General features: G+C 31.0%; 5 protein-coding genes across 6 annotated transcripts in view; 3 read left to right on the forward strand and 2 right to left on the reverse strand.

The window, feature by feature from the left end:
• Positions 1-1,271: 1,271 nt before the first annotated feature.
• Positions 1,272-4,957, forward strand: LOC107475179 (UPF0481 protein At3g47200). Its single transcript, XM_016094799.3, has 3 exons — positions 1,272-1,440; positions 1,526-1,909; positions 3,652-4,957. Exons 1-3 carry the CDS (start codon positions 1,423-1,425, stop codon positions 4,756-4,758), a joined length of 1,509 nt encoding a protein of 502 aa, XP_015950285.1. The 5' UTR covers positions 1,272-1,422; the 3' UTR covers positions 4,759-4,957.
• A 1,803-nt stretch (positions 4,958-6,760) lies between these two features.
• Positions 6,761-8,729, reverse strand: LOC107475294 (uncharacterized). Of its 2 annotated transcripts, XM_021135694.2 has the most exons (3): positions 8,460-8,729; positions 7,799-8,110; positions 6,761-6,979 (listed from the first exon to the last, which is right to left on the reverse strand). In XM_021135694.2, exons 1-3 carry the CDS (start codon positions 8,656-8,658, stop codon positions 6,939-6,941), a joined length of 552 nt encoding a protein of 183 aa, XP_020991353.1. In that variant the 5' UTR covers positions 8,659-8,729; the 3' UTR covers positions 6,761-6,938. The 2 variants fall into 2 exon arrangements, with proteins under 2 accessions (XP_020991353.1, XP_015950408.1); XM_016094922.3 differs by lacking the exon at positions 6,761-6,979 and having other exon boundaries at positions 7,709-8,110; positions 8,460-8,728.
• Positions 8,730-13,772: 5,043 nt separating this feature from the next.
• LOC107475178 (30S ribosomal protein S31, chloroplastic) lies at positions 13,773-14,647 on the forward strand. Its single transcript, XM_016094798.3, has 3 exons — positions 13,773-14,036; positions 14,151-14,215; positions 14,381-14,647. The coding sequence occupies exons 1-3, from the start codon at positions 13,841-13,843 to the stop codon at positions 14,513-14,515; spliced, it is 396 nt and encodes a 131-aa protein (XP_015950284.1). The 5' UTR covers positions 13,773-13,840; the 3' UTR covers positions 14,516-14,647.
• A 1,200-nt stretch (positions 14,648-15,847) lies between these two features.
• On the reverse strand, positions 15,848-17,307 carry LOC107475176 (uncharacterized protein At4g19900). The gene is made up of 2 exons (XM_016094795.3): positions 16,569-17,307; positions 15,848-16,424 (listed from the first exon to the last, which is right to left on the reverse strand). The coding sequence occupies exons 1-2, from the start codon at positions 17,227-17,229 to the stop codon at positions 15,976-15,978; spliced, it is 1,110 nt and encodes a 369-aa protein (XP_015950281.1). The 5' UTR covers positions 17,230-17,307; the 3' UTR covers positions 15,848-15,975.
• Positions 17,308-25,932: 8,625 nt separating this feature from the next.
• LOC107475175 (uncharacterized) overlaps positions 25,933-26,178 on the forward strand; it is a 2,803-nt gene continuing 2,557 nt past the window's right edge. Inside the window, exon 1 of the mRNA XM_052257489.1 lies at positions 25,933-26,144. Coding sequence (XP_052113449.1) covers positions 25,981-26,144 — 164 coding nt within the window. The 5' untranslated portion in view covers positions 25,933-25,980. The remainder of the gene's footprint in view (positions 26,145-26,178) is intronic.

The raw sequence follows: 26,178 nt of genomic DNA on the forward strand, positions 1-26,178 counted from the left end.
CATTATGAACGACTCTTCTTCTTCTTCCTCCATGAAAACAAGTTTCTTGCCAAATTTGTTCGATCTCCTTCATGTGTTCTCTATTCGCATTTTCATTCATTGTTTTACCTGCGTTTATCGTTGGTATTCTTGCTTCGTTTTTTTTTCGATTTTCATGGTTTCTGAAATCAAGTTTTGAAATCGTTTTGAAGATAATGAAACTTCAGAAATACACCCAAACGATTACAGAAATACATTCAAAGGATTACAAAAATGCACCCAAAATTCGTTGAAGTACACCTTATGCATAATTCAGAACTCTTTCTCTTTCTCCTCCTCATCTTCTGCTCTTTATTCTTCTTCATTTTCTTATTTCATATTCTCATCATTCTTTTTGGGAGAAAAAAATCAAACAAAGAAGAAAAAAAATACATAATGTTGCAAAATCAAAAGAAGAACGAGGAGAACACGACGATGAAGATGAAACACTTCAAAAATGATTTCAGAGCTTGATGTCAAAAAACAATGGAAATCGAGAATAACGAAGAAAAAAAACAGAGAGAAAAGCATGTAAATGAAAAAAGGAGAAAGAGAAGGTAAGAAATTCGAAAAAGGAAACAGAATCCTTTCAAAAATTAAAAATCTGTTAGAGACGCGTTTGAACGTAATATCAATTAGAGGACTTGTAAGACTTGTATAGTAGAATCACTTGTACGTAGAGATTAACCCTAAACTGAATTGAAAAATATCTTTCTTGTTTCCTTATCATATTTACAAGTGTCTTTTTAGAGTTTAGGATCTAATATTTTGTCCTTAATTGGGTTTTGTTAGAAGTTTAAAATTTAAAATTTTAAAATTTTTTTATTTTCATTTTAGATCTTGTACATTTAAAAACTAAAATGCTCATTAACCAAGTTTATATACTTTACACGAAAATAATAAAGATTTTGGGAACATGTATCTTAATAATATATTTTAAGAATAGTATAAAAAATATTTTATTCAAAAACAGTTTTATGATTACATTTTTTAAATTTGTCAAATAATAATTATTAGTATCACAGATCAAATTTTTTTTAATAAAAAGTTAATAAAGTAAAAAAATAAAACTTTAGTCATCTTTAGATCAAAATTATGAGAGTCAGATATATAAGTAATTTCTTACTTTATTAATTTAAAATATATATCCTAGTCTTTTTCCTAATATCACTGACGGTAACACCTTCATTATTGAACTAGATAGTTGTCACTATAATTTTAACATTATGATTATTGGGCCATGCTTTTATTACAATAATTTAAATTGACTTGAGATGGACTTGCTCCGTCGTTGTGAGTTGACTTTCTTAGAAGTTAGAACCATAGCAGATTCTTCGTCCTCTGGAAAATCATTTCTAAGCTGAGACTTGTAGCAATCTACGAGTTTGCTGCTAAGAAACAAACATGAGGACTCTTGACAAGGTATAACTTCTTCCTTTTCCTGTATTTTCTCTTCTCTGTTCAATTCGATACCAATAATGAATCGTTTTCTCTTTCTAAATTGAAGTCGAAGGACGAAATTGAATGGATGATTCCCGTTGAAGTGATGCTGGGGTCACTTGACCACGGAGAAGTTCAAGCGTGCAGCATTTTAAGAATCCCAGACGAGATTCGAGGCCCAAAACAAGAATGCTACAAGCCAAAATTGGTGTCTGTAGGACCCTTACACAGGGGAGCCACAAGGCAGATTCTCTTAATGGAAGAACCCAAATGGCGCTACGCCAAGTCCTTCCTTGACCGCAAGGTGCAAAACAACCAAGGAGGACAGAAAAAACAAGAATCAGGACCCCGAGAGAGGGGTAAGGAAATTCTCAAGCTTGACAAGGTGGTTCGCGCTTCCTACGGCGGTGACCTCGACTTGGATCCCCACGACCTCGCCAAAATCATGTTGGTAATCGCCCTACTCTAATTACTTTTTTGCAACAAGAGAAATGTTAGTTAGAGGCTAATATTAGCAACACTTTGTGCCAACGCCTTATTTTTATACTATTAGTATTTAAGATTTAAGATTTTGTTAGCAAGGTGTTGTTTGAAAATCATAAATTTTGTTGGCCATGTCTTGACTAAATCCCCATTTTGGTCCCAGAGATTCACGCGATTACTCATTTTGGTCTCCGAAATTCAAAATTACCTATACTGGTCCTCCAGATTCAAGTTTTGGCACCAATATGGTCCCTCGACTCTTTCCAGTGATGATTAGGCAAATGGAGTGCTGAGATGACACCCTTCCTGTCACGTTGGACGCTGTAACGGCTAGTTAATGTGGCGAGGGTTGTATTTGTATCCAATTTAGTCCATGAAACCCTAATTACCTTATTATTTATCTGAGTTATAATGACAAAGTTTTAATAAGGGGGACTAAATTGGATACAAATACAACCCTCGCCACATTAACTAGCCGTTACAGCGTTCAACGTGACAGGAAGGGTGTCATCTCAGCACTCCATTTGCCTAATCATCACCGGAAAGAGTTGAGGGACCATATTGGTGCCAAAACTTGAATCTGGAGGACCAGTATAGGTAATTTTAAATTTCGGGGACCAAAATGAGTAATCGCGTGAATGTCAGGGACCAAAATGGGGATTTAGTCGTCTTGTAACATTGCTCTCGTAAAAATAACAATAGCTTTTGTGAAACAAGAAAGAACTTAGTCCAAACAATCCAAAGTAACTTATTTAACATTCATTAAGGGTCGTTTGGGAAACTTTAAAAGTAATTTTTTTAAGCTTTTTGACTTATGAAATGTAATAGTATTAAACTATTAATGTTTAGTATAATTTTTAAAATCAAATTGCGGCTTTCTAAGAAGCTATTTAGGAGTTTATAGAGAAGTTAAAAAAAAATGACTTCGCTCGTAATACTCCTACTTTTTACCAAATTTCTATAAAATAAGTACTTTTAGAATTAAAAATCCAAACATAAAATAACTTATTTATAAGCTATTTTTAATATAACTATTTATTATTTAAGTCATTTTTTTCAAAAAGAACTTAATTAACCTGTTTATCCAAGCTAGACCTAATTATGGTTAGAATAGTAGTGTAATATTAGATGTAATAAATATGTAATTACAAATGTTATATATTTAGATATTATCTCCCTAGTATTTATCTGTGTCGTTTGTTTCATTCACATGTCGCCAACACATTAAAAGATTTTGTTATGACATGTTGTGTCAATTGATTAGTCAGGAAAAAACTTCTGTATCCGGATGTTGAATTTTTGTGACTCTTGTTTTGTATAATTATAATTGGAGCAGGAGATATTGCAATAGGTTACACGAAAAGTGGAAAGTGAACTAAATCACTCTGGGGTTGACTCTCTGGTTTCCAAGGTCATATAATTATAGGCACATAATATATGTGTGAGAAAGGAGATACATTTACAATAAAGTGTTCGGGTTTTAACTGAGACAAGATCACAGAGATGGAAAGACTAAGATAGAAGAGATAGAGACACATATTTTCTGTTTTTCTTTTTAAAGTGCACATAAAATACAAGACAATTTCGTGTCACAAGGCAAAATTTGTCTCTAACTCTCCAGCTAAACTAGCTTTTTTTGTATTTTTATCTCAGTTGAAATTCAAATGCAACCTCTACTCATTGAACAAGGTCCATTTGTACATGTTGCAGGTGGATGGCTGTTTCTTGCTAGAACTTCTCCATAAGCTTGGGGAATACATGGATCCACAGACAAACCAGCGCGAAGCTTTTTCCAGTGACCCATTCCTAGAGACAGAGGAGAAGGTGCAGTGTGTGCTGAATGATATTTCAATGCTGGAAAATCAGATCCCTTTCATTGTTCTCAAGAAGTTGTACAATAGTGTCTTCCCTGAAAACAACAACAAGGGGGTTGCAGAAGATCATCGTGTGGCCGATGTCATGCGTAAAGCCTTTGGTTACCATTCAAAAGACCGGCATGGTTCGGCTCATATGCTTCACTTAATGCACTTGTCCACAGTTGAAGAAGACAACAATCAAGAAGCCAAACGATTGAGACAAGCATGCCGAGAACTAAAGCGATGCGCTACTAGGCTTCGAGCTGCAGGAATAACCATTAAACCAACAAATAGCAACAGCATTGCAAATGGTAATGTCAATGCTAGTACTAGTGTTAACAATCAGCATAAGCTTGTGGACATATTTGATTTTAACATAAGTTTCAATGAGCAAGACAAGATACTCGAAATACCGGCTTTGCATATTAAGGAAACAACCGAAGCGAGATGGAGAAACTTGATTGCTTGGGAGCAGAGCAGAATTTGGATAAGAGGCAAGTACGCTTCCTATGCTTTGTTCTTCCAAACTTTGATATGCTGTGAGCATGACCTCAAGTTTCTGGAGAAAAAGGGAGTGATAGTGAATGAGTCCAAGAAGAGCAATGCTGAAATTATGACAATGTTTCGCACCATCTCTGATGGTGTTGATCACATGGATTCAAGTTACAGTGATCACTGTAAGAAACTTAATGCACACCGGACTACATTGGTCACAAAAGCGTTTCGCGAATGGCCTATAATCACTTGGCATAGGTGCAGGCATGTTCTTGAGACTCTTGTGTTCTATTGGTGGAACTGGCTAGGAATTTTGATACGCGATCATATCCCAACAGTGTGGAAATTTTTCGGCGTTGTGGCCGCGATTGTGTTGCTTGTTCTCACCATTATGCAGACATATTATTCAGCTAAGCAGACACATTATTCAGCTGAGCAGGCACGTAATGCAACTAGTGGCTCTTAGGCATCATCAGCAAGAAAAGTGCTATTTGTGTCTCTTAACGTTTTTTTCAAGTTTAAAACTGAATGCACATTTGTGATGTTGAAGTTTGTGTATGTTAATGGAAGAGATTTAGGTCCATGTTGAACATTGAAGAGGTGTTTTCCTGAAATTATTGTGAATGAAATCTTTTGTCTTGTTCTGTTTGAGATTTTCAAAGAAATCAAGCAACTCTTTTATGATCCTTATATTCTTACAATTAAAGCAAAATTAATGAACTAATTTTGTGAGATCAACATATAATTTTGCCAAAGAAATAAAGTGAGCATGAATTTTCACCACTGTCTCAATTGACCACAATTCTGCTAGAAGGTCAATAATTGTAACAGAGCAAATCAAAGCAACCTTAAATGAATTAACGGCTATCCCAAGTAATAATTAGCACATAACTGCCTTCAGGTTACCACCAGATTTATGATTAGAAGTCAGAACTCAGAAACATACTTATGATGGAAGTATATTAGAATAATTGTTAACTATCCACAAGTTCAAAGAAATTTACTAGAAGTATATTAGAATTAAAAATGATGGGATCAATTAATTTATCTATTTATTTCTTTTTTGAACGAGTTCATATATGTAAACTTAATTAAATTTGTTCATAAAAACTTCGGTTCTCTTTTCACCTCCAACATAACATACATGATGAATCATGAGTTATTTTATTGCACTGTTTTCTAATTGCACTCCTTTGTGGGAAAGATGGTATGGTGATGGATGATGGGTGTTCAAACTGCATCACCTTTCAACCTTTACCAACCTTAGTGACCCCATCAAGCACCGTAGTGGCATCACTGTGAGTAATAATAGCCATTGAACCACCATGCAATCGCCTATAAGACACTGCCGTCGGAGGATGCATGTCAAAGAGAAGAGGGGAAGGGCATGGTTTTGTGTTGGAGTTTTGTGAACCTGCATTAGTTGGTGCCTACCAAGCACGAACACTTTGCTAAGTTGCCATGTCCGATGCCATCCAACATTTGTCCGACATGCACTTTTCGTATCCAATCATGTTTTAATAAAAAATTAAAAATATTTTTATAAATACTTTATCTTTTATATATATGTGGTTCCTCTGTATCTCATACAAATTTAAAATTTGTTGTCCGCGTATATCATATCGTGTTGTATGCGGTATCAGTGTTCATACATCATAGCATATGTAGCATATGGATCACATGAAAATAACATAAGATTGTTGCTTTACTTGGTTGTTTAGTTCTTTTTACATTATAAGCAAATGTTTCATGTACAATCTTCATTTAAACCGTGAAGTTGTTTGATTATAAATGTGAATGTAGTTTGATTATATATAGTTATGGAATTTGATTATAATTGCAAATCTATTTTATTATAATTGTAAAATTGGGTTAATTGTATTGTTTATAGAATTTGATTATAAGAATCTAGTTTGCATATTTTTAACATCATGTAGCCATCTCTTAGCACTATGTACTTTACTCAAACTGATTGCCATGGAAGAGATATGAGATATAAAAGATTGCACAATAACGGCAGGGTAGTGTCATTTTGTGGCTAATTTTTTTTGTTATGGAAGTAGAAGTGGTGATATAATTTAATATTACAATTTTTTGTATTTTTAAAACTGTAAAAAGTACACAAATCGGAGAGTCCGATTTCTGTACTTCAAATTTTTTAATTTTTTTAACACAAATTGGACGGTTCGATTTGTGTACCTCTAAAAATCGGACGATCTGATTTTTATACCTCTAATAAATCGGGCGATCCAATTTCTGCTTCTCTAGTTAAACGATTCCACATTTGAGTATAACACCCCAACAATCCACATTTTAGAAAAACACCACTACCACTCTAATATTAAAAATAAAAAGTTCTCATTTTGTTTATAATTTTAGAGTTTGTTTAATTGTTTATTTACAATTGTTTTTTCACAATTAAAATCAGCTGCTAGGATAATGCAATCACACATGTATGTATGGTATATGAGAAAAATTATCTTTCTCATAAAAGTTATCTTTAAAACTCCTACGTATCCAATAATTGAGAGACATCTCAAGATAAAATTTTTAATGATACCTCATCATAATAGTGAAAAAGAAAAAAAAAACTTAGTAGAAATAGTAATACAAGAGCATAAGATCCGTGTGGCATGCCAAACCCTCCTAGCAAGCTTCACTAAAGCAATGTTGATGATAAATCCCTCCTAAGCATAATTCTTTTTTCTTCAATACCACAAAGATCAAGAATAGAGCTAACGAATACAAGAGATTATTGAATATTTGAATCATTTTCTTTTCGAATTCAAGTTAGCGTATGCATGTTTGGTCAAGGATAAAAGAGGAGATAATTTTACCTAAATGAATTTCACGTATAAAAAGGCAAAAACTTATCGCACTTTTTACCCGAACCAAACATAAAGGTGTAAAGCAAGATACTTCACCTTTGATAAACTAACATGAATTCTATACTTTTTCTAAATGGTAAAATTCGTTTTTGAAAGATTATTTGTTCTAAATTAGTCTCTAACATTTTGTTTTTAAAATCAAATTTGTCTTTTCAAAGATTTTAATTTAATTAAATTAGTTCTTTTGTCATTTTTGTTACTGACGGTATCAAAATTTGTGGATGTGATAGGTTAAAGTAATACCACACTAACCACAATACGCTTGACAATTCTAATTGGCTACTAACATTAGAAGTTTATAAAATTAGATCAAATTAATCTTAAATTGAGGAGGATTTTGAGACATTAAAATTCCTCAATTTAAAATTGATTTGATCTAATTTCATAAATTTATATATGTGTTGTGGTGTCAGTTAAGTTATATCAGCAAATTCTAATGTCATCAGCAACATAAGTAACAAAAAAACTAATGCGATCTATTCAGAATCTTTAAAAACGAATTTAATTAAAAAAATCTTTCGAGACAAATTTAACTATTTATTTTCTAATTATTCAAAAATAAACTTTCATGTCAAAGGCATCGTAACTTGAGTTTGCTCTGGTCAAGTAGTTCCTGACCTTTCTTAAGCATGATTTGTGCATGAACCATCAAAAGGACACCCTTTTGAGCCATTTCCCCAGCCATGTCAATCTCACGGTTTGACTTGTCCAAAAGCTTTAACAATGAAGCAGCATCAGCTATCTCAATTCCCTCATCGATGGAACTGGGTTCTCCAAGAGACAAGGACAGATTCTTCAAGCGTGCGTTTATGCTTTCAAAATCTGCTTTTACCGATGCATAGATTTGACCATTTTTGGGTCTCTTGGATAGTTCCTCAGCTGCTTGTAGACCCATTGACTTCAAGTCAACGATCCCATCAATTTTCTCATCTATTTTTGTCATGTTTAGATAGAAATATCCACAATCAACATTCAGAACTTTACATGATTCAACTTTGTGTGTAATTAAATGATTTAGTATCACTGACTTGGGTAAAATTCTCTTGATCGGATTTCATCTAAGTAAAAAAATGCTAGTAATTTAATTAGAAAGAAATAACTAATAAATCACGAAATTTCTACCAAAAATTGAATAAGTCAATGTCTTCAGAGATCAAGAAGACTTTTGAACGTATGATGATGATAATTATCATGAGATGATAATTTTTGCAAGGAAGAAATATAGTGTATGTGTCAAATGAAGATTTGAGTAATCATGATTCATAAATAACTAACTCACCGCTATTGTTGGTGTTAAGACTCATCATGGAGTGGTCAGAGTGGGTAGCAGCAACAGCATCAGTAGAACTACTACTGTTGATGCAATCATCCACAGCCTTGCGGAAATAATCATGATAACCGCCATCGGTGGCCGTATATGGCTTTGATCTTTTAAGGAAAACTCGAGCTCCGCGGTGGCTTTCTTTACCTTTTGGCATTTTCGATTTTCCTTCTCCTTCACCTGACTTTGTTTTTAGGCGAATTCTAAAGAAAAATCCTTCTATACATGTATGTATGTGCTGTCAAAGTTATAGACCAACAACTGTTAGCATTTTTTTATATTACTTTTGCTACGCATCACATCACGTGAGGCATTTGTAATTTAATTTTTTTCCCTCTAAAATAGTAATTTTATTGCAATAAAAGAAATTCTATTACAATTACCACATTCAGGGATACAAAAGCAATAAAACATAACATAGGGCCACTCCAAAAAATTAATAATAGTAAGCTTAAGAGATTAGGTCTTACAAAAGAAAAAGAAAGTTTTCTTACATCTTCGTCTTCAATAAATGTGGAAACTCACTTGATTTAATGAAGCTTTTGAACCTTTTTTTTATGTGCTTCGCTGAACTTACCATTTCTAAAGATACAATTCCTGATTCCTGATTATCAAAATTCAAAGATCAATTCGGTGCTGCTGATTCTACTCCTTCTGAATTTAATTTTTTTAATTAAGAATAAATTAATAAAAATTAAAATCAATAAAAATGTAATTCTATCAAAATTATATATTATTCAAAATTATGAATTTAAATTAAAAATAAAATTAAATTTTTTTAATAAAATTAGAATTATTTTTTCTAAATTTTTTTTCCAAACACACTATATATTTTGGTCATTGATACATCATAGATTATAGAGGCCATTAACAATTTGAATAAGAGGAAAAGAGCTGAGGTTGGAGTCCGAGGGCTTTTTTACTTAAATGCGCATGTAAAATACATTAATTCTCAAAATGCGTATGGTTTGAAATTTTTTTGATAATACGCATGGCCAACTCGCAAGGATCACACACAAAATAGAAATAGGAAGCATATCATGGGAAGTGTTGCGAAATGGGTTCATGCCACATGACACAAGCCATTTCAATTGTATCATCCACGAAATGAGTCACCTCAGCCATGGCATATACGAGATGCACCATTTTACTCATGGCACCCACGAATTGCATCACTTCACATATGATACACACGAAATGAAAATAGGGTAGTTCTTTCTTTAATAATAAATCGTTTTAAATTAAATTAATTTACTCTTACTATATAAATCGTTTTATCTTAAATTGGTTTAATAGAAAGAAAAACGACATTTCATTATAAATCAATTTATACAAAATCGATTTATTAGGAGTTTCTACTTCTATAAGCATTTTTATAAAATTTAAAATTTTTATTATACAAATAAAATTACGTGATTTTTACATATGTTCTTAATGCCTCTCACCATAGTAGAAAATATGAACTTATACAAATTTAACAATATTTTCATTTACAAATTTCAACAAATACTTAATTATATATTATAATTATGCATGAACTAGTTTAAGATGACTGTAAAAGAATGGAAAAAAGAGAACAAGATTGATTTAGATAATACAACAAAAGAAAAGAGAACTTTATAATCAAAATTGTTCTTATCTAGATCACTTCTTAATATTATTAATATAAAAATCTTAATATTATTAATATGAAACTTTATTTTTAAAAACTAACCTATTTAAGTTAATTATTCTTAACCTTAAGCCAAGATTAAACCACCAAAAATAATTTAGTGGTGAGAAATTTAGGTAATATATACGAGTTCTTAGATAATATTGTTCTAAGTAGGAAATATTATTTCCCTCAAATTAAAATATATATGAGGTCTTAAATCTTAAATTAAATTATTGTTATAAGCAATAAATATTATTTCCCTAGTCTTGAATATAATTAATAAGAATAACTTTGTACATTTGACCACTTAAAAATGTTTTCTAGAAAATATGTGTTCTTAATTAAATTATACAATTAGTCTTTTCTCTATTTTTATTTTTCTTAATTTTATGATTTTCTAATAAAACTTCAAAATTTTATAATTTTTATATAAACTTTTATTTAAAAAATGATTTTATATCATTCTTAAAATTGCTAATATCATTTTATCTTTTATAATTTTTCAAATTATTTTTCATTTCAATTATTTTATTTTTTAAAATTTTTTTTATTAAAATTAATTTAAAGTAATATACAGTAAATAGTTAAATAACATTATCCATTATACAAATTTACTTTCCTTATTTTTTATATATTAAAAAATGGAGCTTATTATAATAACTTGATGGTAATCCCATAAATTTAAAAATAAAAAATTAAAAATCGTTTTAAATTAAATTAAAAAATCCCTTAATTTTTTCTTTCATTTCACTGCTAACACTATGGAAATTGGGTAGCCATTTTGTGGGAGGTCCACCTGGTATGGTTGGCCCATTTTGTGGGCACCTTCATTGAGATGATATAGAAATTCATTTCTCATGGGATAGTCATTTCGTGGGAGGTCCACCTGATATAATTGGCCCATTTCGTAGGCATCTTTATTGAGATGCTATAGAAATTCATTTCACGGAGACCGGCCAAGAATTGGAGGTGCGCATTTTCAAAAAGATTTTAAACCGTACGCATTTAGGAAATTAAAGTGTCTTTCGTGCGCATTTTGGTAAAAAAGCCGGAGTCCGAATGGTTTAATTTGAAATTTTGGATACGTACTTGTCCGCTTAACATTTGTCCTAATAGAAATATTAGATGTGTAATTTGTATATGTTCAAATTTACACATACAAAAAACAATCCTAAAAATACGATATGGTGAATAACATTTATAATAATGGTCCACATTCATGTAAAAAATACATGAATGTTATCTAGAAAGCACCGATACGACACGGGATATAGACACGACATGACACGGATATGTTGACACGTTTTTTTTTATAAGAAATTGGATACGACACGTTTAAGATACGTTGTGAATTAAAATTTAAATAATATATTAAATTAAAAAATATTATATTATAAATATAAGAGTAAATATAATTGCATAAAAAAGTCTTAAAATTATGCAATTATTAAAAAATAAAAAATTTTAATCTACTCTTGCCATTTCACTAACAGAAAATGTATCAATTTTTTCTCCTCCTAGTCCATCGTCTGCAAACACCACACACCATACAATGTAGTTCTTCAGTTCGTCTTCAACCTCTATATCTTCTATTCTTCTTCTTCAATATAATGCAAGAACCAAGAACGGCTAAACTAGTGATTAAGTAAGCTACCAAAGACAAACGGTAAATAGATTTAGGTTTTGAATTATTAATTATTTTATTTTTAAATTTAAATTTTGATTTGTTTTAATTTTAGAATATTTTAAAATTAGAAAGAAAAAATTGGTTAATCGGGGCATAAAATCATAAAATCAATTAAAGATTTGCAGTCCACGAGAAAGATCCGTCTCATGAACATCTGAATCGGGTCGGACTTGTTCGAATTCGTGACCGCTCTACCAAAATTCTGCACCGCAAGAAGATACGCCGCCAATACGTTCGTTTGAAGTATCCACCACGTGTCGGCGTCGGATTCGTGTCCGACACGGATACGCCGGCACCATGAGAGAATCCGTGCTTCATAGAATGTTATCCAAGTCTTTTTTGTTATATGTGCTTTTTCAATCTCCAAATCGTTTGTGATTCACGTATTTTTTATGACTTTTGCTCAATGTAAACCTTCTTCTCTACTTGCGTTTTCCTTCTTTCTTCTTCTTCTCTGCTTGCGTTATAGGCTTTGTCGTTCTCCTCTACTCGCGTTTTTCGTTATGGATCTGGATTGAATTCAATGTAATAAGCCCTGTCGTTCTTCTTCTTTGTTTTCTTTTTCGATCTGAACTTTTAAATTGAAACAATGAATGAATCAACTTCAAATCAGTTGAATGAGAGCGATTTGGATTATTCTTCCGAGATGAATCATACTGATGAGGTTTGGATTATTCAATTTTGAATCGAATTCAACAGAAGGCAATTGCTTATTGCTAATTTTATTTGAATTGAATTGAATAGATGGAGGTGTTCTGAAATTGAATTGAATTGATAATATCTAAATTGTAAATAGAGGTGTTTCGAATTTGATTTTGTATAATGGATTATGTTTCGTTCAGTGAGTACTACACAATTGTTTCACTGTGAATATGTGTTTTAGTTCATCATGCAGAAAGTTGTTTGAATTTGATTTTATATAATGGATTATGTTTTTTCACTCGGTACTATAGAATTGTTTTCCCATAATGATGTTTTCGGTTCATTATGCAGAAACCTATTTGAATTTGATTTTATATAATGTATTATGTTTCGTTCACTCAATACTATACAATTGTTTCACCATGAGTACGTGGTTCGATTCATTATGCAGAAGCTGTTGGAATTTGCTTTTATATAATGTATTATGTTTCGTTCACTCAGTACTATACAATAGTTTCACCATAATGACGTGTTCGGTTTTATTTCTGTTTTGCGCAATTCAAAATTCTTCCTCCTCACCTTCGACTGCTTCTTCACTAGAGAGAGAAGGAGAAAAAGACAAAAAAAATACAGCAGCAACAACAACAAAAGAATGACGATAAGAAGAAAATACGCGAAAAAAGAAAGATACAAAATTACATGGATGTGTAGCACCCTAAAATTTATCATTTTTTATTATTATTTAATTAAATATTTTAAATTTTAAACATTAAATTTTAAATCTTAAATTTTATAAAAATAAAATATTAACTAAAAATTAGTTAATATTAATAAAAAATAGTTACCATAATATTTCAGTTTTTGAAAAGTTGGTATATATTACCATAATGGCCGATGAGGGTATGCCATAGATAAATTAAGGCTTGGGATTTGCTAGATAGCATTTTAAAGTTTGAAGGAAGAGTGGAAAACAATAATACCGCACGGAAAAAATTACATAGGTTTAAAAACAATAAAAATGTATTAATTTTGGATTATTTAACTGAAAAAATAAAATCAAGGAAATGNGAAGAAAAATTTTAATTAAAACTCATATATTTATTTTATTGTAAAATTAATAATTAAAAATATTAAATAATAATTTAATCAAATATATTAAATTATCTAATAATTTTTTACTATCAATTTAGAAAGAAAAAAAAATTTCATTTCATTGTTTTACATGTTTCTAAAATTTAGAGAAAAAAATTTCCTTTCTTAAACATAATACCAGAGACTGAAGAGAGGATGGCTCAATAAGCCAAATAAAACTGCGCAGTAAACACATCTTCTTCACTCTCAAAACCTTATCCCCTTATGGTGTTATCCTCAGCCATGGCTTCACTGCTTCTAGCTTCACCTCCACCATTCTCCACTCAACTCCACACTTCTTCCTCTTCTCACCTTTCTTTCTCTCACTCCCAAACCCTCTCCCCTTCACCACTCTCCACTTCTTCTCTTTCAGTTTCACACTCTGCAGCGACTTCCTCTTCTCCTTCTCCAATTCCTTATGGTACATGCTGCATCAAAACCCAAAAAGTTGCAAACTTTGCTGTAATTGTTTTGCGTTATGCGTGAATTCTAGCACCCCATTTGCACATTCACCGTTTTATTGTTTCTTTTTCAGTCTACTGTGGCAGAGGTGACAAGAAAACTGCAAAGGGAAAGCGCTTCAACCATTCATTCGGAAATGTAATGTTCTGCTTGTATTCTGTTTTTCGAAATTTCCCATGTTTATTGCTTTGTTTCTCTACTTCTCTTTTGTCTGAAGTTTTGATCTTTTTTATTAATGGGTTCTTATTTTTGAAACTATGTTTTGCAATTATGCTCAAAATTTCATGTTATGGTTATTTTCAGGCAAGGCCAAGGGACAAGAAAAAGGGTAGAGGACCACCGAGGCTGTTTTCTCCGCCGGCGCCTACGAAGAAGGATCGTTTCGAAGATAATGAAGTGGTGAAGATTGAAATTGATGAGTCTCTCTTTACTAGCTGAATTTGTTATTGAATTGTAGTTCTAAAATGTTTCATTGTTTAGTTGTTGATATTTGAATTGCATTGCTCTATGACAATATACAATATGGATTTTGATTATATTATATGATGAGTTTTAACTATCTTTATATTAGTTGAGGCTACTGTTCTTCTTTTATCTGTATTAAACTCTATTGTGAAATTAAGATTGATGGTTCACTCATTAGCATTACAATAGAATAAAATAAAATCAAGACTTGTGTTTGCCTAGGATTTGTCTTACATTGGACCTTGTGTATTCTCAGTGGTAAACATGATACGGATTCTTTCGAGAAATTCTTGCATGCTTTTGGAGCCCCATTTAATACATGCTCGAAGAACATTTTCATTTGAAATATATGAAAGTTATGTAGAAAACCAACGATATGTAGTTATAAATAAATAAATATTCTTGAAACATGCATTAAATGTGCTTCAAGAGTATGTAAATATTTCTTGGTTTCTTTTTGCCTATGTGAAAGTTGAGACTTGAGATATTGGTAGAGATAGCCCTTGGGAAAAACAAAGGACTATGAGTGCTTCCATAACACTTGGAACTTAGGCTCAATACTGTGTTTTTTGTATGTCAGCTCTGAATCCAAAAGTGCAGTCACCATCTTAATTCTCTACTGGTTGTATTAGTCTATTTTTGCCCTTTCACTTTTCTCCTTAAATTTTTAAGGACCGTATCTTGCGAATTTTCTTACATCATACTTGGAATAATTTTACATGTTATATTGAAAATTTGAAACTACTTAGGAGAGTGGTAAACAAATTCACTGGTATATAGCTCTGAATATCAAAAGGATTATAGAGAACCTGAAATTGCTTGTTGACTTTATTTAGCTAGCATTACTTGATGGTTTGATGGATGTAATGAATGCAGCCTTTTATGATAAATGTGATTCTAAGAAACTTTAAGGGAACTATTTTTCTCATAAATTCTTGATCCAAGTCTTTGGATACATCCTTCTTTATTTTTCTTTTTTCTAGAAAAACCTCCTAGCTCATGAACATAGAAATTTGGTGTAGCGTATGAAAGGGGGAAGCATATCCCGGTGGAGATTACTTGAAATGGAGCATACTAGTCTAGCACCTGTATTTTATAGTGACTCGTGTATAATTAATATCATATCTGTCGGATTGTGAAAGTTATTACAGACCTTAATCCTAGAATCCCTGGAATTAATCAAACTATATTGGTCAGCCAATTAGCTCGGATTGATAGAGAAGGATTTGGTTTGTAAAGATGTGAAAGGTTTAGATTCAGACTATGGTTTAGACTTGTATTGCTAGAGAATACCTTTTGCTTTGTATAACCATAACTGCATTTCTTTTACAATCGTATCATAGTGTTTCCTATAGATAGGGAAATAATGAAAAACTGGTATTCACAATAGAATTCCTTCTCCACCATTTTTTTCTTTTTTCAAGAACTGTTATCTAAGAACTAAATATATGGTTGCAAATGATACAATGATTTAATGCAAGTTTTCCTATGACACTTCCATCTTCTATTGTCAATCTTCTGCTTTGCTTGTTCCATAGATGAATCCCATAAGTCTCCGCACGGAGCTGAAGCACTTTGGCTTCTACCCATTTCGATTCAGTTTGAGTTTTCGGCTTCCTGAGAAACCCCCTTATCTTATTCCAATCAGCTGGATAGAAAGCCATAGGTGGCAAGATCTTAAATATGAAACCGGGTCTTTTCAGCAGCCTCTTGATCACTCTAGAAACCAGGTATGGACCATTATGCCCCCATTTGTTTCCATCAAAAGTCAATGCAAATTCACTAATGAATTCGTGAAGAAGTGGATGTTTCATATCGAAAATCAGAACAGCATTATTTAATCTAGTCCAATGCTTAGATCTTAAATCCATGCTTTGTGCTCCTATAGAATTCCGCAACCCAGTTAATGGTTTTAGAACAATAAAGTCTGTATCTATGTAGATTCCACCATATTTATAGAGCACTACAAGTCTTATCAGATTAGATAGATTTTGTGACAAAGGAATCTCACCTGGATCCTTCTTACCTTTTATTAACTCACGAAACCAAGCTTCGGCCGGTGTCCCTTTGAACAGAAAAGGCAAGTCTGGGGTCACGACCTGAACCTTGAACCTACTGTCAAGCAACGGTTTCAGCACTGTGTAGCCGTGCGTGGTCTCCAAAGTTCTTGACAGAATTACAAGGCATGCGCTGGGATGAACCTTAAAAACACTTTCCACGGACATCAATTCTCTTACACCAAACGAGCCTGCCGGCGAAATCCAAGTCATGAAAAACTGAGCCTCGCATTCACGGCTGAAGAATTCTAGAACTCTGCTGTGAAATCTTCGGGTCGAATTGTTTGACTTGAGAATATCAAACTTGTGCAGGTTTTTCCGAAACCAAGCTATTCTCTCTAATTCTGTCACACCGAGTGGAGCAACCAAGTCATTCTGATTTCCAGCTTGAATTCTATCATTCTCTTCTTGAATGGAGTGTAAAGGCAGATTAGAAAGTGTTGGTCTTATTTGCTCTTTGAATCTGTGACTCTGAGCTTGCAAATTCTCTGAAGGTTCTTTATATGTAGCAGAGTGTAGGAAATCATGGTAGATAATACTATATGCATGGATAACAAAAATTATGGCAGAGAATATGAAAAGAGAGGATAAAAGTAACTTGGCACTTTTAAGGTGTCTAGGGTCAAACATTCTGAGAAGTTTGTGTTTGTTGAGACTTTCAGATTTGCCTTGATATTATGCATTTATATATAAAAGTATTCATTTAGAGTTAACAGTTATTTAGTTTTTTTTAGCATTTATCAATTTCATGTTATGAGACAAACAACTATTTTTTCAGCTATTATAGTAACCACTGTTGTTTATACTGATTCTCTGATTTTCACACACATTTATTTACTTATTTGGTTTATTACTGATATTCGGACTTATTATCAATTTAAGAGAACTGTATGCAAAAATGGTACATATAACCTTCATTTTTCTTTTTAGCATTTATCAATTTCTTATTATGAGACATATAACCTTCATTTTTCTTATTGTATTTTCTGAAACTTGAATTTCAGACCATAAACAAAAAAGAAAAAAAAAGAAAAGGAAAAAAAAGGTCTTGCATGTTTGATAATATATGACACTTCTATAGTTCTATGCCAGTAAGCAACGTAGCTTCATCATTTTGAAATAATTCACTCAATTTTAGACTATTGGACTATAATTGATAATTTTTCCTACCTAAAACAATGACTTGAGGATTTAAAATGCTAAATTATTAGTTTCTGGTGTACTATACTATATACACTTCCACACGTCGCTACCAATATCTGTTTCGGAAATTGCATAGTCAAATTAGTGACAAAATATAAGGAAAAATAAGAAAACCAACTCGTTACTTCTTTTTTTTTTCGTTCTTATGAAGGAAAAAGAGTGAAAATGGAATTGGTCAATACATATTGTCATATTGGCTTAAAATCTGTTACTTACCTAATTTTTTTTCTTAAATTTTTAAGTTTATATCTTACAAAATTAATATTATATATTTGTGTATATATATTTATATTGTTTTATATAATTTTAATATATATGTTATATTTTAACAAGTGGCAACAATGCTTAGTTGACACAAACTAACATTTGTTTGAGTCAAACTAAGTTCGATCGTAATGTTTCCATTCCTCTAATAAAAAACTTAAAAAGTTCAAGATAAAATTGGTAATGTTTTAAGTTCAAAAGGAATTTTTATATAAGAAAACATAATAAATATAAAATTATTTCAGATTAACAAAATATAAAATTAGTCATCTACCTGTGGGAGTAGATCCTCTCTAATGAAAAAAAAAAATTGGATGGTGTCAATTGTGATCTTTCACCCTTCAATGCTTTTTCTCTTATATTTAATTTTGACCCTACTTATAAAGTTAGTGGTGAGAGATCACACTACATTTTCTTAAATGTTAAAAAAACTGAAGAGGATCATTTCGTCTACCTGTCATCTACTTAGAAATCGTTGACAACAACAATAAAACTAAAATTCATGCGTATAATTATAAATAGATTAATAACCTTTTTTTGGGAAGGTATTATCAACATTATATGGAAATTTAGATATTGGTAGGTGAGATGTCTCTGCCAATAGGATTGTTTGTTCTACATATTTAGGAAGCAGCAAGAAATGAACTCCCAATAAGTTTCCATTACTTGTGATTCAGAGCATATTGTATGTTCTTCATCAATTACAATTTTCCTTTTTTGTAAGTTAAAACTTTAATGCATTTAAAAAAGAAAAAAAATCAGAATTTTATGCTTCTAGTATTTATAAGTGTTACAAGTGCATTCATTAGCCAACTTCTTTATTTCTGAATTTTTTCCCTGAATTTAATTTTAATGAATTGACCACATATATATAAAGACTATATACAATCAAATATATTCACAACTACATTTTTAAATATCATATACAATCAAATTATAATTATATAGAGAAAATGTATTGTAATTAATAAAGGATAATAATTTTATCTTTTTTTTTTAAAAAAAAATTTGTAAATGTTCAATAAAATTTAATAATGATCTTATTATCTTAATAAATATGCACAACTAAAAAAAGTTAATTAAGAAAGAAAAAGTAACATTTTAGTTATTAATAAAAAATATAACAATTATTGTGTTTTTGAGCTATTTTTCTATTGGAAAAAATTTTTCAAATGTTAGTATTCAAACTTATGATTGCACTTTATATAGTGAAGTGGTAGAGGTTGAGTTAGAGTTATAAGAGAGGGGTAGCTTATAAGATTAGAGAGAGAAGAGAAGAGAGAAAACATTTTTGCAAACACACAAAGCTATAAATTGGTTGTCGCAAATTCGTTAACTGTTGGATCGAGGTCAAATTTGGACAATGTGTTTTAGACATTTGGTTTTTCGTTTTCACCGTTCGGATCTTCAATAAGAGTTTTGTAGTTGGAGATATTAGCCACGCAGTAACAACTTTATTTTGTGATATTTTCATCTTTTTGGTTATTGTTTCGTAAGTTTTGATGTTTGGGTTGTTTGGCTTATTATATGCACATTTTGTGCAATAATTTTTTACTCTTTTCTATCCTATTTTTATCATAATAAAGTTATTTTCTTGGTCTTAGTAACTCGTGATTTTTTACTTCTCATATTAAGGAGAATTTTCACGTTAAAAAATTTTGGTACGTTCTTATCTGTATTTCTTTTTTTTGTGTTTTTTTTTGTTGCTATTGGTGTGTTATTACTGTTGTTATTTATTTGAGAGTAAGTTTTGTTGTTCCTCTAATTCTTGCAAGTAGAAAATTATGTGTTTTATTCCTATCATTTAGCATCAGAACTCAGTTTTGGACATTTAGTTATAACTTGTTTAAAAGATGGAGGCAAATAATTCTATTAGGATAATAAGTTTGAATGACACTAATTACCATTTATAGAAGGACAAGATGAAAAATTTATTGTTTGTCAAAAATCTATATTTAACCATATTTGCTACACAGAAATCAAAGTCTAAAACAGATGAAAAATGGGAGTTTGAACATCAACAAGTGTGTGGTTTTATTAGGTAATAAGTGGATGATAATGTTTCTAATTATATTGCTAATGAGACATATGTAGGACTTTATGGAATCAAATTGAATCCTTGTATGCTTTCAAGTCTGGCAATAATAAATTATATTTGTTGAAATGTTGATGAATTTGAGATACAAGAAAGGGTCACTAGTATTAGATCACTTAAATGAATTTCAAAGAGTTTTTGATCCATTATCAAGCATAGAAATCAAATTTGAAGATAAAGTTCAAAGATTATGGTTGCTAAATACTCTACCAGATTCTCAAGAGACATTTCGTATATCTCTTACTGGTTCTGCTTTGAATGGTAAAGTGACCATGCAACTTTCTAAATAAATGTGGCATTTTAAATGAAGAAATGTAAAGGAAGACGCAGAATTTTTTGTCACAGTATGAAATGTTAGTTACTGAAAATAGGAAGATAAATCAAAACAAAGGTCAAAAGGGTAGAGATAAAACAGGAGTAAATCCAAGTCAAGATACAAAAATATTGAATGTCATTACCGTCATAAAATGGATCATGTCCAAATATATATTTTTTTTTGAAAAAAATGAACAAAAGTAAGCAAGAAAAAAAAAGGAAAATGATGATAATGATCGTGTATCTTCTATTTCAGATGATCTTTTTATTGTTGATATTGTTAATTATGGGTACAAGGTCAATCTTATTTTTGATGGTCAGTTTAGCTGGGTAATTGAAAGTGGCGTCTCAACACATATTAGTATGTTACATCGAAAAATAAGTTCTTTACTTCTTACACTTCAAGTAATTTAAGAGTACTTAAGATGGGTAACGATGGATTGACCAAGATGATTAGTGTAAAAAATATTTATTGTGAGACTAATATGGGAATGAAGTTGCTACTCAAAGATGTTAGACACACTCCAAATGTTTTCTTAAACTTGGTTTTAGTTAAAATGTTTGATAATGAAGGCTTTGTAAACACTCTTCGCTTTGTACAAAGGAAGCTCACTAAAGACAATTTGGTGGTGGTTCGAGAAAAATATATTTTAAATTTATATGTGACACATGCCATGATTGCAAAATATAATGTAAATGCAATTGGAAGTAAAGAGATTTTGTAGCTTGTGGCACAGAAGATTTAATCATATTAGTGAAAAAAAGACTTAGTTGTTTGGCTTGAAAGAATGTTTTTTTTAATTTAAAGAATACAAAGTTAGGAAAATATTCTCATTACATGGGTGACAAAAAAAAACATCCTTCAAAACACATCAATCTTCAAAAAAAATCATACTTCTTGAAATTGGTGCACTCTAATATTTCTGATCTTTTAAATGTACAATCTTTTAGTGGAGCTATTTACTTTATTATTTTTATTCACCACTTAACAAAATTTTGAAGATAAAAAAGCAAATTTTGAAAAAATTCAAACAATTTCAAATTTTAGTTGAAAGGAAGACAAGTAAAAAATTCAAATGTATTCACATAGACAAGAGTGGTGAGATTGTAAACTATTTAATAAGTATTACAAGCAACAAGATACTAGACATAAAAGGACGCCTCCTAATAAAACACCTCAATTGAACGATTTGGCAAAAAAGATGAATAGAATACTGATTAAAAGAATTAGGTGTATGCTTACTAAAGCTAAGCTACATCAAGTCTTTTGGAGTGAAGTATTACTTACAGTGACTCATATGATTAATCTGAGTCCTACAATTGTTTTAGACAATTAGGGGTGGCAAACGGGCCTAAACCCGTCGGGCTGACCCGCGTAACTCGCAAAAAAAGGCAGAGTGGGTTGGAAAATTGGGACCGCTAAATAGTAAAAGCCCGCATAACCCGCACCGCTTAAACCGCGGGCTTTGGCATGGCGGGGCGGGACGGGCTTCCCCGCCGGACTTAGAATTTTTTTAGCAAGGGGTATTTTTACAATTTTTTTACAAAACCCAACTTTCCCCAACTCAACTTACAAGAGAATGAAGATGAAAATTGAATATTTTGAATTATATTTATTTTGTTTTAGAGACAATATTTATAATTATATTTTGAATTATGTTTATTTTACTTTGGGAACAATATTTATAATTATATTTTGGATGAAAACTTGGTTTATAATTATATTTATTAGATATTTATAATTACAAAGTCCACCATTAGGCGGGGCAGGCTAGGATTTTGGGACCGCCTAAATAGGCAGAGCGGGGCGGGCCAGCCCGCCAGAAAGCGGGCTTCCGACGGGGTGGGGCGGGCTTCCCCGCTTGCCACCCCCTACGGACAATGATGTTCTAAATTATCTTTAATTTGGTCAGGCAAAAATGTCTCATATAATTACTTGAGAGTCTTGGATGTAAAGAATTTATTTATGTTCCAAATGATGAGAGATCTAAGTTAGATGTGAAGACAAGACAATGTATTTTTATTGGGTTAGGATAAGTTTGGTTACAGGTTTTAATAAGCATGTAATAAGTCGTAATGTAGAGTTTATTGAAAACCATATCATTGAAAACATTGATAAAGTAGAGAATAGTCAATTACAAAAGAGCAATGATATAACTGATGTAGATCTAGTTTAGTCACTTCCTTCACCAGAACTAGTAGAGAAGCAAGATTGGAATCATATGCCACAAAATGAGCATTTGGCTTCTTATATAATCATCAAATGAGAGATGTAATTGATGCTCTAGTTGATGATAATATTGATAATCAACTTAAACTACTTGAAGATCCACCAGGTTTTCATCTTAAAAAATCTACTAGAGAACAACGGCCTTCAACGAGGTATCCTCTTAATGAGTATGTGATATTTACCGATGGCTATGTGACTTTGACTGATGGGGGAGAACTTAAATATTATGAAGAGGCTATGGAATGTGATGACAATAAAAAATAATTTGATGCAATGCTAAATGAAATGCAATCCTTGCATGATAATCAAAGATTTGAATTTGTAAAGTTGTCAAAAAAAAGAAGAAAGCTTAGTAGAATAGGTAGGTTTATAGGTTGAAGCATGAAAGAAAGTTTTTAGTATCTAAGGTACAAAGCTAGATTTTAGTAGTTAAGGACTATAGGTAGAAAAAGGAAGTTGATTATAATAAAATCTTTTCGCTAGTTGTGAGAAGGTCTTTTATTAGAACTATTTTGAGTTTGGCTGCAAGTCTTGATTTAGAAATAGAGTAGATAAATGTAAAAACTTTTTTCTTTTCATAGTGATCTTAAAGATGAAATTTACATGGAATAACACAAAAGTTTCATAGTAAAAGATAAAGAGGATTATGTTTACAAACTGAATAAGAGTTTATATGGCTTAAAGCAAGTTTTGAGATAACAGTACAAGAAGTTTGAGTCTGTTATGACAAAATAAGGCTATAAGAAGACTATATCTAATCATTGTGTATTTATTCAATAGTTTGTTAGTAATGATTTTATTATCCTTTTGATATATGTTGATGATATGCTTATTGTTGGTCAAAATGCTTCTAAAATTGACATGTTAAAGAAGTAACTTGTAATATTATTTGCAATGAAGGATCTTGGGCCAACAAAAGAGATTCTTGATATAAGAATCATGCGTGATAGGAATGAGAAGAAACTTTGGCTGTCACTAGAGAAATACATAGAGATAGTGTTGCATAGGTTCCAAATGGAGAAAGTAAAGGCCATTAATACTCCTTTTACTACACACTTTAAATTGAGTTGCAAACAAAGTCTATAAAATGAAGAAGAGAAGAAAGACATGGAAAAACTACCATATGCATCAGTCGTGGATAGTTTAATGTATGTTTTGGTATGTACAAAACCGAATATAACTCATTTTGCTGTTGTGTTAGCTGTTTTATTTCAAACCCAGTAAGAAAGTATTTTAATGCTGTAAAATAGATAGTAAAATACCTTTGTGGTACAATGATACTTCTAATATGAAGTTGTGTTATGAAAGTGAAAAGTGTATTTTAATTGGTTATACTGACTCATACATAGCAGGAGATATTAATTTTAGAAGGTTCATTTTAGGTTTCTTAATTAACTTTGCAAGTGCAGCTATGTCTTTGCAATCTAGATTGCAAAAATGTGTTACTTTGTCTATTATAAAGGTCGAGTTTATTGCTATTACCAAAGCACGTAAGAAGATGCTTTGGATGAATTTTTTTTAAGAAACTTGGATTTTCTCAAGAGAGATATATATTGTTTTGTAATAGTCAAAGTGCTATACATTTTAGTAAAAACTTTACTTTTCATTTTCGATTCAAACATATTGATGTGAGGTATCATTGAATACATGATGTTTTGGATATTGAGTTGTTGAAACTTGAAAAGGTTTACACTGATAAGAATGGTTCTGATATGATGACTAAAACATTACCATAGTGAAAGTTTGAAACTTGTTGCTTAATCGCCAGATTGACAGTGAGGGAGAGATTTGTTGGGTTTTTGAGCTTTTTTCCTATGTGGAGAAAAAGTCTAAATGTTAGTATCCAATCTCATGGTTGCTCTTTACTGAGAATAAAGTGACTGAGGTTAAGTTAGGGTTCTAAAAGAGAGGTATCATTTGAAAGAGAATATCAACCAATAGAGAGAAGAGAAAGAATTGTCGCACATATATAAAGCTATCTTTGTAAATGGATCATTACAGATATGTTAACCATTGGATCAAGCTCAAATTTAGATATTGTTATTTAGACACCTGATCATTCGTTTTTGCCATTCGGATATTCAATACGAAATTTGTAGTTGGAGATATTGGCCATATAACAGTAATTCTATTTTCTGGTATTTTCATCTTCTTATTTTATAAGTTGTGATGTTTGTGTTGTTTGACTTGTATGTACATTTTATATAATGATTTGTGATTCTGTTGTACTTTATTTTAATCATAGTAAAACTATTTTTTTAATATTAGTAACTCATGGTTTTTATTTTTTATATTGAAAAAAATTTACGTTAAAAATTCTGATATTTTTGTCTCTATTTTTAAATTTTCTATGAATTTTTTCACTACTATTGTTATTGTTATTGCTAATTTGCTATTTATTTAAGAATGAATGTTATTTTCCTTCTTATTTTTATAAGTAGAAAATAATATATTTTATTCCTATTAATAATAATATTTTAGTCTTTAAAAGATTTGGTTTTTATAAACATTTTAGTATTTAAAAGATCAAATCATAGCACTTTAATAATGATCAATTAATTTAGTGTAATTCGAATCTTTAAAATACTAAATGTGTTATGATTAATCTTCCAAGGACTAAATATTATTTAACAAAGACCTAAAGTACTTTTATTTTACAAAAGATAGGAATACAAGAAGCTCAAGTTCAAATGAGTTATACATAATATTTAACAACTAAGCTGTGAGTTTAATTAAAAAGAAAAAAAGAAAAAAAAATTAAACTGTTGGAAATTAGAATCCACATTTCAGGTATTAAAGTATAGTGTTAACTTCTTTATTTTCTTTCCTGATCTCTTTTTTTTTACAATGTATACAAATTAAATACTCAAGATAAATGAATTAAAATATAGATGAATGCTAATGTGCTCTAAAAAAAATATAAATAATGCATTTTTTTAACTTTAAAATTTAAATGATGATAAATTTTAAATTTTAATAATTCATATAAAAAATAATAAATAAAAAGTTATTTTTTTAATTGATAATGAATAAAATAATTTTATTTATTTAGTAACGAATGTTTAAGGATAAATTAGAATTTAGAAAAGTATAGTCCTTTAGGTTTTTCAAAAACTCCCATTAAACACACATAGGCCCAAGTGTTCTCCAAAAAGGCCGACTCTCCCTCCCAAAATTCTATAAAATATAAATCCTTCAAAAAGTCTGACCGAAGAAAACACTTCAGAGTTCAGAAGAATCCAAACCCCAGAAAGAGGAAGAAGGAAGAAGAAGGATGGGGACAAGAGAGGTTTATGAAGAGAAGCTTAGAACAGGGAATCTCCATCACGATCCTACCCTAAATCCTGGCCTCGGTACCCCACGTTGCCCTCGCTGTCTCTCTCTTCTCGACCCCAATGTCGTTAGTATTCTCTCTTCTTCCTCTTCCTCTTCCTATTCTTCTTGCTCATTATGTGTTCGATCATTTGCCCCA

This window comes from Arachis duranensis, chromosome 2, assembly GCF_000817695.3.
Source record: "Arachis duranensis cultivar V14167 chromosome 2, aradu.V14167.gnm2.J7QH, whole genome shotgun sequence".
Lineage (NCBI taxonomy): Eukaryota > Viridiplantae > Streptophyta > Magnoliopsida > Fabales > Fabaceae > Arachis > Arachis duranensis.